This window comes from Neoarius graeffei, chromosome 28 (genome assembly GCF_027579695.1).
Source record: "Neoarius graeffei isolate fNeoGra1 chromosome 28, fNeoGra1.pri, whole genome shotgun sequence".
In the NCBI taxonomy this organism is placed as follows: Eukaryota; Metazoa; Chordata; class Actinopteri; order Siluriformes; family Ariidae; genus Neoarius; species Neoarius graeffei.
The window spans coordinates 6,835,280-6,853,946 of NC_083596.1; the positions used below are offsets into that span (position 1 = coordinate 6,835,280).

Genomic DNA, 18,667 nt, shown 5'->3' on the forward strand with positions numbered 1-18,667 from the left:
CATTGACTGTAATTCATACGTGCCACTGTGAAGTAAAAGTAATGTGCCATGTAAGGTACATAAAAGGAGGCGTTTATGACGAGTAGCGTACATCATAAGGCACAGCGGTAAAAGATTTCATGACGTACTGTACATGACTCATCCAAAGGCACTGAAGGGGTTAATACGTCATACATCATTGTTTCTATAGTAACACATTATTGATGGAGAGAGAACATTGGATGTTGGTGTATGGATGAGAGTGTGAGGGAGTTTGTACTTTTCCTCCAATCCTGTTGAGGCAGTGTGTACGTACTATACAGTACTGTGCAAAAAACTTAGGCACCCTATTTTTCTTTTCATACAAACTCTTATAGATTTCTGTTTTATGACTTCTACATTATCGAGTCAGTACAAAAACATCTAATCTCATCTCATTATCTATAGCTGCTTTATCCTTCTACAGGGTCGCAGGCAAGCTGGAGCCTATCCCAGCTGACTACGGGCGAAAGGCAGGGTACACCCTGGACAAGTCGCCAGGTCATCACAGGGCTGACACATAGACACAGACAACCATTCACACTCACATTCACACCTACGGTCAATTTAGAGTCACCAGTTAACCTAACCTGCATGTCTTTGGACTGTGGGGGAAACCGGAGCACCCGGAGGAAACCCACGCGGACACGGGGAGAACATGCAAACTCCACACAGAAAGGCCCTCGCCGGACCCGGGGTTCGAACCCTGGACCTTCTTGCTGTGAGGCGACACCACTACACCACCGTGCCGCCTACAAAAACATTACCTTTGAATAGTTTTAGACCAAACTTCGTAGCATCTTTAGTGCTTTTAGGAACAGCGTTTCTTTCAGAATTTGTAATTCTTCCTTACTTATGGTGACGACGCGATCGGCCGCCATTTTGCCGAGTTGCTTGAGGCGATTATCGAGAAATAGTCCAAATTTCTCGATCAATCAGCGCGGGCGATTTTCTATAATCACCTGCGTTTATACATTTATACTAATGTTTCTTATTTTGCAACAATTAATGAAATTAAAAACTTTAACTGCAATATGATTTTTTTACAGTTTGTTGCTTTACTCGTAAACATCCACCACTTAGATACACTACGTTGTAGCTCCGGTTGAAAAAATTAATTTTTTTTTTACTTAATTGCGTCAAACTCAAAACGTTTTTATTTATCTTGATTATTATACCGGGGCGGCACGGTGGTGTAGTGGTTAGCGCTGTCGCCTCACAGCAAGAAGGTCCGGGTTCGAGCCCCGTGGCCGGCGAGGGCCTTTCTGTGCGGAGTTTGCATGTTCTCCCCGTGTCCGCGTGGGTTTCCTCCGGGTGCTCCGGTTTCCCCCACAGTCCAAAGACATGCAGGTTAGGTTAACTGGTGACTCTAAATTGACCGTAGGTGTGAATGTGAGTGTGAATGGTTGTCTGTGTCTATGTGTCAGCCCTGTGATGACCTGGCGACTTGTCCAGGGTGTACCCCGCCTTTCTCCTGTAGTCAGCTGGGATAGGCTCCAGCTTGCCTGCGACCCTGTAGAACAGGATAAAGCGGCTAGAGATAATGAGATGAGATGAGATCATACTATTCTCAAATTTGGTCGAGCTGAAGCAGCATTTATGCAAAGTTAGAATGGATTTATAAAGCTTACACATAGTACTGTGCAGAAGTTTTAGGCCCTCTATTTTATTTTATTTTTTGTATATAAACTTTGTGATAGATTTCTATTTGATGACTTCTACATTATCAAGTCAGTACAAAAACACTTTAGAGTTCCAAATGTTCATTTTTTTCCAGCACAAAATTAAATATTACAAAAAAATAAGAGAGCATTTTTCAGATTAAAAAACAAAATGTAATGAAGGCTGCTGGGTTTTGGTGCAAAATGAAGACGCGAATGTGACAGTCAAAGTGTCCAGAAGAACTGGGGCTGGTTCTGGAAGATGCTCAGTAAAACCTACAGATCATTTCTGCATAAAACTGCACTCACTGGACCTCAGACGGATATTTTTTCTTTTAAACCAAAGTGTCGTCTCACACCAAATATCGACTTTGTTTCATGTATTATGGCTTACTGTTTATAGTTTTTTTAAATGTTGAAACATTTCATTTCATTATTTTTAAGTCATTTTTTGGTTTCCAGCATTTCTTTACATGTGTGTAAGTTCGAATCTCTCTGTATCCTGTTCTGTTTCTCAGGTCATCAGGAAGGGCTGGCTGACAATCAATAACATCGGCATCATGAAAGGTGGCGCTAAGGAATACTGGTTCGTGTTGACAGCCGAATCGCTCTCCTGGTATAAGGATGACGAGGTAAGCCGTTTCCAGACTCTACTTTTTATACCATGTGATCAGAAATTGGCCACAGTAGAACGTTGGACTGGAATCGAAAGTTTGCAGGAAGCTGAATAAATAACAGAAACATGGTGTGGACAGGTTTAATGTCAATAGTAATGTGTAGCTATAAGATGTTATAAATATCACCAGTGAATGCGACAGATGATATCATGGAACAACTCACTCATATGTTTTTATACACTTCTGTATTGTGCTTTGTGTTTCCACATTAGAAACACATGTCTGTAATGAAAAGGAAGTTAAAAAAAAGCCTGATTTTTAGATGCATCTCTTGAAAGAGAAAAAAAGTTCAGTAGTAGTAAACATTTCTGACAGAAAATAAACATCAGAAATTGGATTTGCGTCCAGTGTTTCTCGAGGTGGATGAAAATTGCTGCATGCGCTTACTATTACTATTACAATTGCACGGGTCATTCTAGAATTCAGGGTACATTTCGCGTTTCCAAGATAAACCTTTGGTTATTTTCCACAAAAAAAATCTTTATTGAATCAGTTTTGAACAATAATGCAAATTATGACAAACTTTCACCAATAGCAATGCTCGCTGTACATTTTAGACCCAATTTATCCATAAAACATTAACTCCCACCCCTCCCCCGACGTTATTAGCTGTCTTCGATTGCTGATTCATACATTCAATTTGAATAAACATGAAGTGATTCAGTCTAACAATCTGTTTTACAGAAAGTCTATTTTCTGTATTATGTGAAATTTCAGCAATGAAAAAAAAAAGTAATTTTTTTTATCCGTCCCAATGTTCTTGTCAACTCTGTTAACTCTGTTCGAAAACTGCATAAAATCCACAAAGATTTTTAATAATACGCATGACACCTGCACCAACTGATGTCACTTCCTCTGGCGGGAAACTTCAGAAAGGCAGTGAGGTATGTTCTGTTATGTTTCTTCTCTCATTAATTTGAACAAAATGTTGAGGATTTTACACCAACAGTAGACTAATTATCCATCAAATCTGGAGTGAATCTCTGACTCATTTTTTAAAAGCAATAATAGGATTAAAATCCATAAAGTTCTGGTTTTTATACATGCAATGTGGTAGCTGGTTTGAGGTTAGCATGTTGAGTTAATACACAAAATGGTGGAAAACGTCAACTCTGTTGTCATCCGTTCTGTTAACGGATTGCCCGGTTGAGCGATAACAGAGTTGACGATGACTAACAGAGTTGGCACTTGAGATGTACCCGCAATTATAGAGTGGGCCACGTACATGTACGTTATTTCTAAATTATTTACATATTCTTCAAAAAATGTATTTGCTACACATGACTGTACAACATTTTTGCCATTAAATATCCTTCTTTATGAATATTCTACATTGACATTGATTTGACAGACTCTTTCCCCATCGAAGGCGTTAATTTAAAATGTTGTAATAAAATGTAATATCGTATATACCACATTATAACTGAGTTCACTTGAGGATCAAAATGTGAAATGAGACTTAAATGAGCAGAGCCAGACAAATAAACTAAGCGATAATATCTCTCCATGCTCTCACTTTAACCAATACATGGAATCATGTAGTTATGCCAACACTCAAAGTTAACAAAAACAGTAATAATCTACAGGCTGACGTATCCTTATGAACGCTGCGCTTAAGTATAGACAGTTGAATAGAATACAGTAAGGATCTAAGTGAAAATCAATACATCTGAAAATCAAGGTCCACTATTCGTGGTTTTTTTTTTTTTGGGGGGGGGTTGTCAGAAAGATTCACAGAGTATCTGCTTGAGAGTAGAGATGTGGACCGTGACTGTGATTGTGTAAGTGTGAGTTTTTTAGCGAGGTTGAAGATCGCAAGACTAACAAAGGTGATGTTCGTGACCTTAACCATAGAGCGTTCATTCATTCATCCTTAGTAACTGCCTGGTCAGGGTTGAAGAGGTTTAAATCAGGCTACTAGTTTGTTTGTACTTTGTAACTAAAACCAAGTAAATTTGTTAGAACCTATCACATAGAGGTACTATACTGACAAATATACATTTATAAATATACTACAATAATACAGTATATTATATGGGCACGAGTGTTTTACTGGGAAATACGTCACTCGTATTTTTCATACGAGCTCCATCCGGGACATGGAGAACCAAAACCATGATATAAATCTCTATATGTCACTTGTGATTAATTGTTTTGATACTTTTTGTTTGTGAATGTGTCGATATAATAAAGAGAAAATCACACGTTGGCTTGAAGATATGAAGTTTATCTTCTCGTGTTGAAAAAGTCCCATTTTTCATACGAAATACATCGCGGATCTGAGTGACATATTTAAATAATATTGGCTGGCGTTGAGTGGTATATCAGATATATTCCATTCAGCTAACATGATACTGAACGAGTCGAAGACGATACAAAATTTCCGTATTTAAAGTCATACACAAAATCTTCCGTATTTAACAAAGCAAACTTGGCGGCCATGCTCGTTTACAAATTGTCCCAATCGCTCGCCAGCGCGGAAGTTTTACATCTCTGACGTGTGACGTCATGTTGTCTTGGCAACCATGCAATATTGTAAACCATATTCAACGCTCATTCTCCATTGGGTAGAGTGACGCAATACACGTAGGATAAGCAATATGCTAACAATATTGCATGCTATCAAACCAAATGAATGGAACCGGCGAGAAAGGAATAGAACACATGTTTTTATTCCATCGAAAAAGTGTCCCGTATGCACAATAATTTCCGATATTTCACTCCGATGACATCACGCCTAGTGTTTTCCCGTTGACTAGACGTGCGTTGTCAAAATGGTGAACCGGTTCAAAATTAAAATGTACTTTCGGGTGTTTTTTTTTTTTTATAGATGTGTCCATATAATATAAAGAACATCACACAGTGGTGTGAAGAGATAAAGTTTATCTTCTTTCACTCATTCCTTTCGCTCACTATTGATATACACATTCACCACTCAAAGATAAACTTAATATCTTCACACAACTGTGTAATATTTTTTATATATTCAAATACAATAATAAGTACATGATTAAAGAGTACCCCCCCCACACACACACAGACACGCTAGCTGAATTTGAGGAATTTAAATTCCTACATTCCTACATTTCTTTTTCCAGGGTTTCTGTAGACATTGTGGTCGGGTCCCCTTCTAATTTCGGTTTCAATCCAAATACAGATACTGTACATACTGTATATTTGGAGCATTAAGCAGTTACAGATACAAATAGCGTCACTATATTGCACCCTTAGAAAACATCCTCTATAATCCTAATATCATTCATCTAATTATCTCATGGCAGTTCATAACTTGTTTAATATTGCATATAAATCTTTGTTTACTCTAGTCCCATGACCACATCATTACTGACGATTTACTTCAAATCAGCTTTATATCAATAAAGTGGAAAACCACCCCAAGACATCCCAGCATGCTTTGCTTTCGCTTACGAGCTGGCGCCAACACAAGCATTACGCACCACTTGCCAATATGTTGGATTTTTAATGGCCAGCCTTTTATGTGGGATTGTTTAGATTGATTTTTTCCAAAATAGAAATGATCTCAATTGGATGTTATATATTTTTTCAAGGCGTTCCATTCTGGCTTGGTTGCTTTCTGCTGACTTGGCAAGACTTGGCAAAAAAAAAAAAAATCAATCTGTCTTGTAGAAATTTTTTCCACTGTGGTAAGATTTCTAGTAAATGACTCTCGTTGGACTCAGGGTGCAACATTATTTTTTGATGAATATGATGTGTTTAAGATGAACGTAGGCCAAGCGTTCGTAGATTTCTTATACCAGTTTTATATGAGACAACATCAGGGTGACCTGGATGGAGAGAGAGAGAGAGAGAAAGACTCACCGAAGCTGGCACACACATGTGCATACCAGAATCTGGTGCTGTCAGTGGCGCCTTGCCTGTTCCCCCTCCAGACTGGGGCTGCTTCTCATAAACCTCTTAACTTTCAAAGAGAAACGGCAGGGTAGGATATGGTAGGGTAGGGTGTGTGTGTGCGTGTGTGTGTGTGTGTAGAATAGCTCAGAGGACGGGCGGGGGTCTGGTGTGTGTGTGTGTGTGTGTGTGTGTCTGGTTAGCTGGTTAGGACAGACTTAACGAGGAGCATGTGGGGTAACGAGAGAGAGAGAGAGAGAAAGAAGAGGGGCGATTCTCTGGTGGTCTTTTATCTCTAACACAAAGTCTCCTTCTTGTACACATCAAGGGTGGGACCTGCATCCGCCTCCTCCTGCTCTTTCTCCGCCACATGTATTTATTTTAACGTGAGCTGGAAATGCCAGTTCCTCAGAGCACAAGGACCCAAAACTAACACACTCAAGCTTGAAGGTATAGTGGCCCCGCGTCGTTTTTGTTCATGTGGATAAAGAGAACTGACGTCCATTTCCACTGCATTTGTCCAAGCCTGGTATGTGTCTGTGTGTTTGTGTTTGTGTGTGTCCAGGCACACACACACACACACACACACACACACACACTGTGCAGGCGTGTTTGCTTTTCCTGGGTGGCACACGGGTGACTAAGGTCAAGGCCCGTGCTGAGGCGATTTACTAAACCCATTGCTCTTTGTCTAAATAATAACCAACATCCTGAGCCGTGGTGATTCCACACATTTGCTTCTTTATTTTTCCAGATTTTTCTTTCTCACCATCTTCTGAGATGGCATCTGAGGTTACAAAAGCTATAGCAGAAACTCGTAGGTTGTTCTGAACAAATCTGCTCTCACTTTCTCACATGAACTTTAATTTCTTCCGACCATAAGATCTGTAATGAGTGTGTAGTTAGAGTTCGTTTCCTATTGGCTTACTGCTGTTTTAGCTTATTACTGATGCTCTGTGTGTGTGTGTGTGTGTGTGTGTGTGTGTGTGTGTGTGTGTGTGTGTGTGTGTGTGTGTGTGTGTGTGTGTGTTTAAATCCAGTAAATAACTATAACCGTTCCCTACATGTTGACCACACTGCAGCCACATTGGTCATTTTTTGATGTTATTTTTTATTATTATATAATTTTAGATGCGATTATTTAGGTTCCTCGTCTGGTTTGGTTTGTTCGGTTTGTTCTCTGTCGAGTGTGTGTACGGTAAAAACCCCTCCTGGGAAACTCCGGTGTAAGAGTGTCAGAGTGTGTAAGAGTCTAAATTGCACCATTTTAGAAGTGTATGAGAATCTCGCATCCAGCCTTCAAGGTCTCTTAACATATGGAAAGGGTTCTGACTCTTTCTGAAAGGAGAACTCTCTACTTTAGGGTTCTACATGGAACAAACTGAAGAACCCTTAGTGGTGTTAGATTGAAGACTACAGTGAGTGTAAATGTAATAATGTTTACCTGAAATCTGAAATGTTTCCTTCAGAGGAACAAACGAAGAACCGTTTTGGATTTCAGTTTTTTACCAAACGGACCAGGTGTTACTTTAAGGTTCCACATACCTTTTTTTTTTTTAAAAACCCTGGTACTTTTTTAAGTCGAGCATTTTTTAATGCTACCAGGACCCTTTTAACTTTAGTGTTTTATGGTACCAGGTACTTTTTTTAACCCTAGTGTTTTTAAGGTACCAGGTATTTCTTTAAGATATGAGGAAACTTTTTCAAACCTAGTGTCTTATGGTATCGGGTACTTTCATTAACTCTTGTGTTTTTAAAAGTACTTTTTAATCCTGGGTTTCTTTTAAGTACCAGGTATTTCTTTAAGGTACCAGGTACTTTTTTTAACTTTATTTAAAGGTCTTATGGTACCAGGTACTTTCATTAACTCCAGTGTTTTAATGGTACATATTTATTCCTAGTTTCTTCTAAGGTACCAAGTACTTCTTTTAACCCTAGTGTTTTTAAGGTACCAGGTATTTCTTTAAAATATGAGGAAACTTTTTCAAACCTAGTGTCTTATGGGCCCTGTGATGACCTGGCGACTTGTCCAGGGTGTACCCCGCCTTTCGCCCGTAGTCAGCTGGGATAGGCTCCAGCTTGCCTGCAACCCTGTAGAAGGATAAAGCGGCTACAGATAATGAGATGAGATGAGTGTCTTATGGTATCGGGTACTTTCATTAACTCTTGTTTTTTTAAAGGTACTTTTTAATCCTGGGTTTCTTTTAAGTACCAGGTATTTCTTTAAGGTACCAGGTACTTTTTAAACTGTAGTTAAAGGTCTTATAGTACCAGGTACTTTCATTAACTCCAGTGTTTATAATGGTACGTATTTATTCCTAGTTTCTTCTAAGGTACCAGGTACTTCTTTTAATTCTAGTGTTTCTAAGGTACCAGGTATTTCTTTAAGATATGAGGAAACTTTTTCAAACCTAGTGTCTTATGGTATCGGGTACTTTAACTCTTGTGTTTTTAAAGGTACTTTTTAATCCTGGGTTTCTTTTAAGTACCAGGTATTTCTTTAAGGTACCAGGTACTTTTTAACTTTTTAAACTGTAGTTAAAGGTCTTATAGTACCAGGTACTTTCATTAACTCCAGTGTTTTTAATGGTACGTATTTATTCCTAGTTTCTTCTAAGGTACCAAGTACTTCTTTAATATACTAGATACATTTTTAACCCTAGTGTTTTTAAAGTACCAGGTATTTCTTTAAGGTACCAGGTACTTTTTAAACTGTAGTTAAAGGTCTTATAGTACCAGGTACTTTCATTAACTCCAGTGTTTATAATGGTACGTATTTATTCCTAGTTTCTTCTAAGGTACCTGGTACTTCTTTTAATTCTAGTGTTTTTAAGGTACCAGGTATTTCTTTAAGATATGAGGAAACTTTTTCAAACCTAGTGTCTTATGGTATCGGGTACTTTCATTAACTCTTCTTTTTTTAAAGGTACTTTTTAATCCTGGGTTTCTTTTAAGTACCAGGTATTTCTTTAAGGTACCAGGTACTTTTTAAACTGTAGTTAAAGGTCTTATAGTACCAGGTACTTTCATTAACTCCAGTGTTTTTAATGGTACGTATTTATTCCTAGTTTCTTCTAAGGTACCAGGTACTTCTTTAAGGTACCAGGTACTTTTTTTAACTTTATTTAAAGGTCTTATGGTACCAGGTACTTTCATTAACTCCAGTGTTTTTAAAGGTACTTTTTAATCCTGGGTTTCTTTTAAGTACCAGGTATTTCTTTAAGGTACCAGATACTTTTTAAACTGTAGTTAAAGGTCTTATAGTACCAGGTACTTTCATTAACTCCAGTGTTTTTAATGGTACGTATTTATTCCTAGTTTATTCTAAGGTACCAAGTACTTCTTTAATATACTAGATACTTTTTTAACCTTAGTGTTTTTAAAGTACCAGGTAATTCTTTAAGGTACCAGGTACTTTTTTTAACTTTATTTAAAGGTCTTATAGTACCAGGTACTTTCATTAACTCCAGTGTTTTTAATGGTACGTATTTATTCCTAGTTTCTTCTAAGGTACCAAGTACTTCTTTTAACCCTAGTGTTTTTAAGGTACCAGGTATTTCTTTAAGATATGAGGAAACTTTTTCAAACCTAGTGTCTTATGGTATCGGGTACTTTAACTCTTGTGTTTTTAAAGGTACTTTTTAATCCTGGGTTTCTTTTAAGTACCAGGTATTTCTTTAAGGTACCAGGTACTTTTTAACTTTTTAAACTGTAGTTAAAGGTCTTATAGTACCAGGTACTTTCATTAACTCCAGTGTTTTTAATAGTACGTATTTATTCCTAGTTTCTTCTAAGGTACCAAGTACTTCTTTAAGATACTAGATACTTTTTTAACCCTAGTGTTTTTAAAGTACCAGGTATTTCATTAAGGTACCAGGTACTTTTTAAACTGTAGTTAAAGGTCTTATAGTACCAGGTACTTTCATTAACTCCAGTGTTTTTAATGGTACGTATTTATTCCTAGTTTCTTCTAAGGTACCAGGTACTTCTTTTAATTCTAGTGTTTTTAAGGTACCAGGTATTTCTTTAAGATATGAGGAAACTTTTTCAAACCTAGTGTCTTATGGTATCGGGTACTTTCATTAACTCTTGTGTTTTTAAAGGTACTTTTTAATCCTGGGTTTCTTTTAAGTACCAGGTATTTCTTTAAGGTACCAGGTACTTTTTAAACTGTAGTTAAAGGTCTTATAGTACCAGGTACTTTCATTAACTCCAGTGTTTTTAATGCTACGTATTTATTCCTAGTTTCTTCTAAGGTACCAGGTACTTCTTTAAGGTACCAGATACTTTTTTAACCCTAGTGTTTTTAAAGTACCAGATATTTCTTTAAGGTACCAGGTACTTTTTTTAACTTTATTTAAAGGTCTTATGGTACCAGGTACTTTCATTAACTCCAGTGTTTTTAAAGGTACTTTGTAATCCTGGGTTTCTTTTAAGTACCAGGTATTTCTTTAAGGTACCAGGTACTTTTTAAACTGTAGTTAAAGGTCTTATAGTACCAGGTACTTTCATTAACTCCAGTGTTTTAATGGTACATATTTATTCCTAGTTTCTTCTAAGGTACCAGGTACTTCTTTAAGATACCAGATACTTTTTTAACCCTAGTGTTTTTAAAGTACCAAGTATTTCTTTAAGGTACCAGGTACTTTTTAAACTTTATTTAAAGGTCTTATGGTACCAGGTACTTTCATTAACGCTAATGTTTTTAATGGTACATATTTATTCCTAGTTTCTTCTAAGGTACCAGGTACTTCTTTAAGATACCAGATACTTTTTTAACCCTAGTGTTTTTAAAGTACCAGGTATTTCTTTATGGTACCAGGTACTTTTATTAATGCTAGTGTTTTTAATGGTACATATTTATTCCTAGGTTTCTTCTAAGGTACCAAGTACTTTTTTTAACCCCTAGTGTTTTTAAAGTACCAGGTATTTCTTTAAGGTACCAGGTACTTTTTTAAACCCAGTGTCTTATGGTGTCAGGTACTTTCATTAAATCTAGTGTTTTTAATGATGCTTTTTAATCCTGGGTTTATTTTAAGGTACCAGATACCTTCTTTTAACCCGAGTGTTTTCAAGTACCAGATATTTCTTTAAGGTACCAGAGACTTTTTATTTTTTTAAACTCCAGTTAAAGGTCTTATGGTACCAGGTACTTTTATTTACTGTAGTGTTTGTAATGATACACTTTTATTCCAAGGTTTTTTTAAGGTACGAGGTACTTCTTTAAGGTACCAGATACTGTTTTTTTCCCCGAGTGTTTATGGTATCAGGTACTCGTTGAAGAGAAGGGCTTGGTTTTGTGAACAGTTTTATATTGAAGTATTCTGTATTGCATCTTTTTGACTCCATTGTTTTTCACTTAAGTCAACGAGCCACAATTTCTTTTCTTCCTTTTGATTACAAATGCATTGGATGTTTTTCCCTCTTCCTCCATAAACCTTAAAAAGTTCCAGGTACAACCTTAAGGGTTTTGTAATCATCTTTATTTATTCAAAGAACCTCAGAGGAACCCGTTTGTTCTGGCAGTGTAAACTGTGCCACATTTTTTCTATAAAGAAATGATGAAATGAAAGCGTGGTGTATATTTTTGTTGCCTTCTCTCGCTCTCAGACTCTCTGTAACTCTTCTGCTTGCCAGGTTTTGGTGCTGTGGGGTAAACGGGGGGATGGGGTAGAGGGGTTGGTGGTTGTGGTCTGGTTTCTATTACCAGACATGCTTTGAATCAAGCGAACCCAGCGTTCCCCAAAGCCTCGCAAAACTGTGCAGACATGAATGAGGAAAAGTCCAAATGCACGAGCCAACATGATCCCCTCTCATTCCACTTTCACTGAACCCCCCCACCTCCATTTATCTCACACACACACACACACACACACACACGGCCGTGTATTACTGCCTGCGTCGGGTAATTCTATTAACATGTGTCTTACTGTAGACAAATAACAATATAATAGTGTTAAAAATGTAAAAAAAAATGTTTTTAAAAATCCCTAAAATACATAAAAACATAAAAAGAAATACATAAAAGAAATAGTTTCTTTCAAAGGGAGCAGAAAACACACCTCGTCAAAAATTATGTATTCATATTAATAACCAACAATCACTTTTAGTTCTTTTCTTGTTTTTTATTTTCCTTTTATTCTTTTATGTTAGTTTTTTCTTAAAGTTCCCTCATGATCAAAATTCCTGTATATTCTGATCATCACAGGGACATTTTGTCCCCATCAGGAGCTAAATACATTCTCACACACACACACACACACACACACACACACACACACACACACACACACACACACACACACACACACGCCCATAGAGACTTTCTTGCTGCCTTTCCGTTCAAAAAAAAATGTGCACACACAGTTTATCAACATTATTCGGCTTCATCAAGGAGGCATTTTTAAAGGCTAGGTTGTTACAGCGTCCAACACACATACACACATGCACATGCATGCGTACACACACACACACACAAGCCAACCTTAACCTCGCTAACCCTTTTCTTTTTGGGTTTATCTTAAAATATTGCATTTTATAAACAGGTTACTTTGTGTAAAACAGCCTTATTTCAGAATATGTTCCTAAACGCATCCACACACACTTACTCATACACACACCTTTTCATACACACACACCTAGGCTGGTCAAAGTAACTTCAAACAATACACTCTGCATGGGATACCACACATGAACCAAGAGAAAGCAAGGAGTGTGTGTGTGTGTGTGTGTGTGTGTGTGTGTGTGTGTGTGTGTGTGTGTGTGTGTGTGTGAGAGAGAGAGAGAGAGAGAAGCTTTAGGCATTTTTATTGAATTTGGCACATCTTCATGAGCAGATGTAAAACAGTCATCACCAACATTCAATTCATCAAATGTTTCGAGCAGATTCATTTCATTTGCTCTGTTTATTATTATGTCTCTCTCTCTCTCTCTCTCTCTTTGTCTCGCTCGCTCTCCTTCCTCTCTTCCAACATTCTCTTACTCTGTGTGTGTGTGTGTGTGTGTGTGTGTGTGTGTGTGTGTGTGTGTGCGCGCGTGTGGTGATGGAGAATCGAACTCTTCCAGCTTACCTTTTCTCATTCCCAGACAAATATAGAAATGTGGATGATGTTGTGTGTGTGTGTGTGTGTGTGTGTGTGTGTGTGTGTGTGTGTGTGTGTGTGTGTGTGTGTGTGTGTGTGCATCTGTATCTGTGTGAGTCTCTGTGGCTTGTGTCATTCCTTTTTTCTCTGTGGGTTGGGTCACTTACTTTTAAGCCATGGCTTAATATAAATAATAGTTTGTATATATAGCTGTGGGATTTTATGAGTTTTATGGTGTTGCCTCGTCACGCCGTGTCACTCATCAGTCCTGCGAACGATAAAACGGGCTCCGTGTCTTAAAAATGCCTTCGAGTGTTATTTACTCTTTCGCCACAGCATAGTGAAACTAATAGAAAAGTTATCATCATGTGAGTGTAAGATGACAGCTCTGGAATGTTTTAAGGGTTAATAATGTCATTCGTTAATCTTAAATAAATAAATAAATAAATAAACAAACACAGTTCAGGTTTAATGGGATGGCTTTATTAAAGAATGACACATCACAGTTCATCAGTAAAGCATGACACACTGTTGATTGGCGGACACTTTTGCGTCGTCAGCGATGATGAGGGCCGACTCTCGCGCTTCCCCACCCAGCCTAACCAATGTGCAGACTACTGTACAACCGCTACTTCCTGAACAGGTAGTCTGAACACTGGGCAGGCGGGACAGGTCAATGTCCTCTCTATTTCAACCTTCTTACTCCATTCTCGGACCGATTTGCGCATGCATGCACACACATACACACACACACTCATATATTTGCACTCATCCTGGACATCTGGTTAATTCAGAGATTAGACATATCTGTGTGCTTTACCAAACTGAAAAGCGACAGCTCTTGCTTTCAGACGATGGTGCTCTCGGTGCTCCGTCCTGCCTCCTGTGGAGTAAAACACATTCTCAGGTTACATCCTGAAATCCCCCAAAATATTCCTCAAACTAGTGAAAGTACCTAAAAGCAATAATGCTTATATGTTAATTTGTTTTTAGATCTGAATTGATTTTTATGCACATTTTATTTTATTAGACGGCTTCACGAGCTGCATTGGCTGCTCGACTTGGAGACGTGCCCTCACTGACCCCTGCCTCCATCCGGCATTGTGCATCGAATAAAATGACAAAAATGAACAGATGCATTTCCTTCTTCTTCTTTCTTGTTGAAATCTAAAAATGCATGAAGCACTTACCCCAAAAGCTCCAGTCCTCCTCTGCCCTCCTGTCAGGACTCTGGAAAGAAACCGCCAGCACAGATGAGCTTTGAACGGACATTGCTCAGAAAAGATCAACTTTTCACTTAGTTCTGTTTAGAAATTATCAGAAAAGTGTCTTTAGGGATAAAGATCAGCATCTACGGACGACTTTTTTTCCATCCACAGTTCCAAACATTCAGATAAAACAGCACTTAAGCAATACTTTACCTACTTCAGTGGAAAGCTGGTGAGATTCAGGACAGATGTTTCTCTTCACGTTTCACCCATCCCCATCCCCAGCTCATCCGTCTTCTCTTCTCCAGTCAGAGTGAGACGCTTCACCCGGGCAGCACTTGAAGGGGCCAGGAGTCAGACAGCCAGGCCGTAAAAGTAGTTTGGAATTAGATAAGTTCTACAAGTTCGGGTTTATCTCCGGGCCCTGAGGTTCGTTCGGAGGAAAAAACGTCTGTCCCAGAGTTGAAGTCCGGAGATTTTTTCCCTTGAAAACGCAACGTGTACGTGTTCTGACTTGGAAAGAAGACGGAGAACGGAGCGCATCGTCTTGTCTCGTTCCTACCGGGTGGCACAGCGGCAACTCGTAAGCTTGACGTGGCAGAGTGCTGTTAACTTTCCCAGTGAGAGAGAAGGAAAGAGGGAGATGGAGGAGAAAGAGGAGGAGCTAACTTTTTTCTTTCTTTCTTTCTTTCCTTCTTTTTTTTTTGCTCACCCCCGTCTCCGTCTCCGTTCTACCCTCCTCTGTCTGGCTTTTTTTTCCCCCTCCCGCTTTTTGGGGAGGCAGCAGGAAGTGGTGGGTCAAAGGTCAACAGGAAGTGAATCGCATTAATTTGCTGCATGCGTCTTGTGTAATTGTAAAAGGGGGGGAAGAAATGGATTGGTTGATCCCGTACTTTTTTTTTCTTTTTTTTTTGGGGGGGGGGGGGGGGGGGGGGGTGTCGGTCTGTGGTTGGCGTGTGTGTGTGTGTGTGTGTGTGTGAGGGAGGGAGGGAGGGTGATTGGGGTGTGTGTCAGCCCGTGTGTATGTGTGGGAGTCGGAGTGGATGACTCTTGAGGCTCCATGGCTTTGTAGCTGCTGGAGGAATGTCGGAGTTTCTTGGCGAGGAGGCAGGGTTGTAATAACTCCAGATGTGCAGCCCTGTGGCCGCTTTGCTCGGCCTGCTGTGTTTTTTCTGCTGAAGCTGATTTCCTTTCCCTGTCCAGAGCGAATAAAGAGGCCTTTATGCTGGCCCAGGAGCGCTCCTTGCAATCCCGCCAGCACGTCCAGCACCCCCACCAGCAAAAAGTGCAGATAGTGGTTCGAGTAGCGGGAGTGAAATCTGGAGCAGATTTAGCGCGCACCACATTAGTTAGCGATCTCTTAACTCTGTGATGTGGCTACATCAGCCAGACTTCGGGTTTGAGATCCGTCCTGGAAAGGTGTATCTTTCATGTGTGTTTCTCTCTCAAATAATAATAGTAATAATACACTTTAAAAAAAAAAATCCCTTCCCTTTGTCCTACTTTCCTCGACATTCATTCTTAGTTCTGTTTCCTATCTTTCTCATTCTTAAATTTTAGAAAACAAAATCAAGCGCAACTTACAGGCAAAACATTTCCATTAATAAAGAGTGGAAAAGTTCAACACACACCCTGATTTCTGGGCGGAAAAGGGTCAGATGTAACTCTGTTTCATCACTGTTTGATCAAAAAAAAAAAAAAAAAACAAGACTTCCAAGAAATTAAAATGAAATCCTGCAACAACAGGCAACAGGACGATCAAAAACGTTTTTAAAAAAATGAAGAAAATCATACTGTAGTTTGAACGAAATCAAAGATTATTTCACAGTGCTTTAGTCAAAAAGACGTCAAACACAAGATATTTGAGAATGTGCACTCTGTAATGTACTACTCCAAAGAAACAAAAGAGACTTTTAAACTTTTTTTAATTCCTGAGCATTTTTGTGGTTTGTCTGAATACGAAGAACAGGAATGTCTGTGAAACTGAAATGTCTCATGACAAACTTTTTATTCTTCGTCTCTTCCATTTTTTCATTTCAAGAGCATGCAGAGTTTTGCAGCGGATTTTATATTCACCGAAAGTATTAGTTTAACCAGGGCAACGTGACTGACTCAAAGAAAGGAAGAAAGAAAGAAAGCGTGCGAGAAGGTCGGCATTTCAGCCCAATTGCTGAGAGGTGACGGTGTTTGCTTTAGCTACGGTTTCTCCTCCAGAACCTGAACGGCGAATCAAACGCTTTCCTCTGGGAGCTGGGTCAGCAGTCTCGCACTTTCACAGTCAGGCCAAGAGAAAGAGAGTGAGAGACGGATGGGGAGGAGGGAGACGTGAAAGAGAGAGGGTTGAAAGAGATGGAAAGCCGGAAGGTGGATTGAAGACGCTGCGTATCGGCTGTATTTCATTGTGTTAGACTGTATTTCTGTTAGAAATAGAACCTTAGAGATTTTTGTGCATTTGTTAGAAAAAGAAGTGTTGCACTCAGCTTGGCTTGTGCCACACCTCGGCAGAGTGATGTTAATAACGAGTACTGTACATGTAGTGAATAGTGTAACAGAAGTAGCCATGTGGTTGTAATCAATTTCACAGTTACAAGAGAAAAGAGTCAGGGCTGAGAAATCTCCCGAGAGCTGTGAGGCTTGTGAATTTCAACGAGCTGTGGAGAAAGATAAGGAGAAATCACAAGCTTGCCTACGCTGTGCATTTGTGTGTGTTTGCGAGACCAGACGTCCTTTAGCATTGATGAGATCATTATCTCTCTACACGTTACTACACACTGCTTCACACCCAACAGCTACACACCGTTTAAGTCATAACAGCAAAGACATATTACGCATACAGGTCATTACTGAATCACACGAAGAGCTAAACCGATTATTCCGTGTATCAGAAGACAAAAAGAACGAAGGACGCGCGAAGCGAGCATCTGGAGTTTCCAAATCAAGCCTGATGAGATAAACAAGTGTGCTCGGGTTTTTTTCCCCCCTTAAGCTGTATGTTCTGTTCTTACTTTGCAGCGCGTTTATGCTCCCTGAATGAAAAAATGACAGACAGAAATGAAAGCAGACAGAGAAAAAGAACAGGGATGGATTGATCATTCGCAAGGCTTGAGTCAAACTTTTTTGTCAAATGAAAGGAAACGTTCAGCAAAATATCAAGAATATGCAGTTTTTACATTTACTCCGAATGTAGTCACTCAACCAGAGACATCAACATGTTTGTTTGTTTGTTTGTTTTTACTTTTGTACTAAAAATGTGATGCGAATATAGCTAGCGTAACAAATGTCATCTCTCTTACCCAAAAAGTTTAGGACACATTGGGGGAAAAAATGAGAGAAATAAAAGCAGAGAGAGAGAAAGCAAGAGAGAGAGAATTTACAAGGTTTGAGTCCGTCCTTTCTAGCATCTTAAAATGCATATCACGGGTAAATTCAGGAGCAAGATCAATGTAATTCTCCTATTTTATATTAAACTTTGGTTAAATATCTGTAACATTTTGCATTCTCTGCAATTTTTTTGACCTTGCGCAATACCAGAAAAATTCAGTTGAAATCAAGCCATTTGAGGCGAATTGGTCCGCCTCTGAAAAAACTTGGCGTTTGGATTTCCCGGCAAACATTGATTTTCGTGACGTCGCGTGCGGCACGCCTCCTTCTGAATCCTACGTCAGCGCTGGTTTGTTTATGAGAAAACGACCTGGTGGTTTTCTGCAAATTTCTTCAACGTTATCACGTAATTATTAAAATGGTTAACAGATGTATCGTAGGAGGGTGTACAGTAGCAACACCAATCTTGACGGGATTAGTACTCATCGTTTTCCAAAAGACCGGACAATGAGAGAGAAATGGGAGCGCTTGGTCTACACAGGCTGTGCACTGAAACTGTGCAAAGCTCGCGCAGCCTGCTCGTGCTTCCGCAGGTGACGTCACGAATCTGGCTCCAGACTCCCTTGGGATTTTTCCAGACGCGTTTTGTTATTTTATTTTTTTCTGCTGTAGACAGATGGCCTTGTGCAAAATTACCCTTCTGGATGAGTGTGTAAAGGGGCATACTTTCATATAAAAAATACATGAAATTGGTCCAGAATATGCACTTTAAAGGAAAAGTTTAGCGAAAAATCAAATAGATACAATTTCCCCATCCTCCTCATATATAT

General features: G+C 39.0%; 1 protein-coding gene across 2 annotated transcripts in view; it reads left to right on the forward strand.

Annotated features, from left to right (window-relative positions):
• Window positions 1–18,667, forward strand: part of dnm1a (dynamin 1a) — a 126,671-nt gene that overhangs the window by 76,123 nt on the left and 31,881 nt on the right. For both annotated transcript variants that reach the window (XM_060912826.1, XM_060912827.1), the window contains exon 15: window positions 2,198–2,311. In XM_060912826.1, coding sequence (XP_060768809.1) covers window positions 2,198–2,311 — 114 coding nt within the window. The remainder of the gene's footprint in view (window positions 1–2,197; window positions 2,312–18,667) is intronic.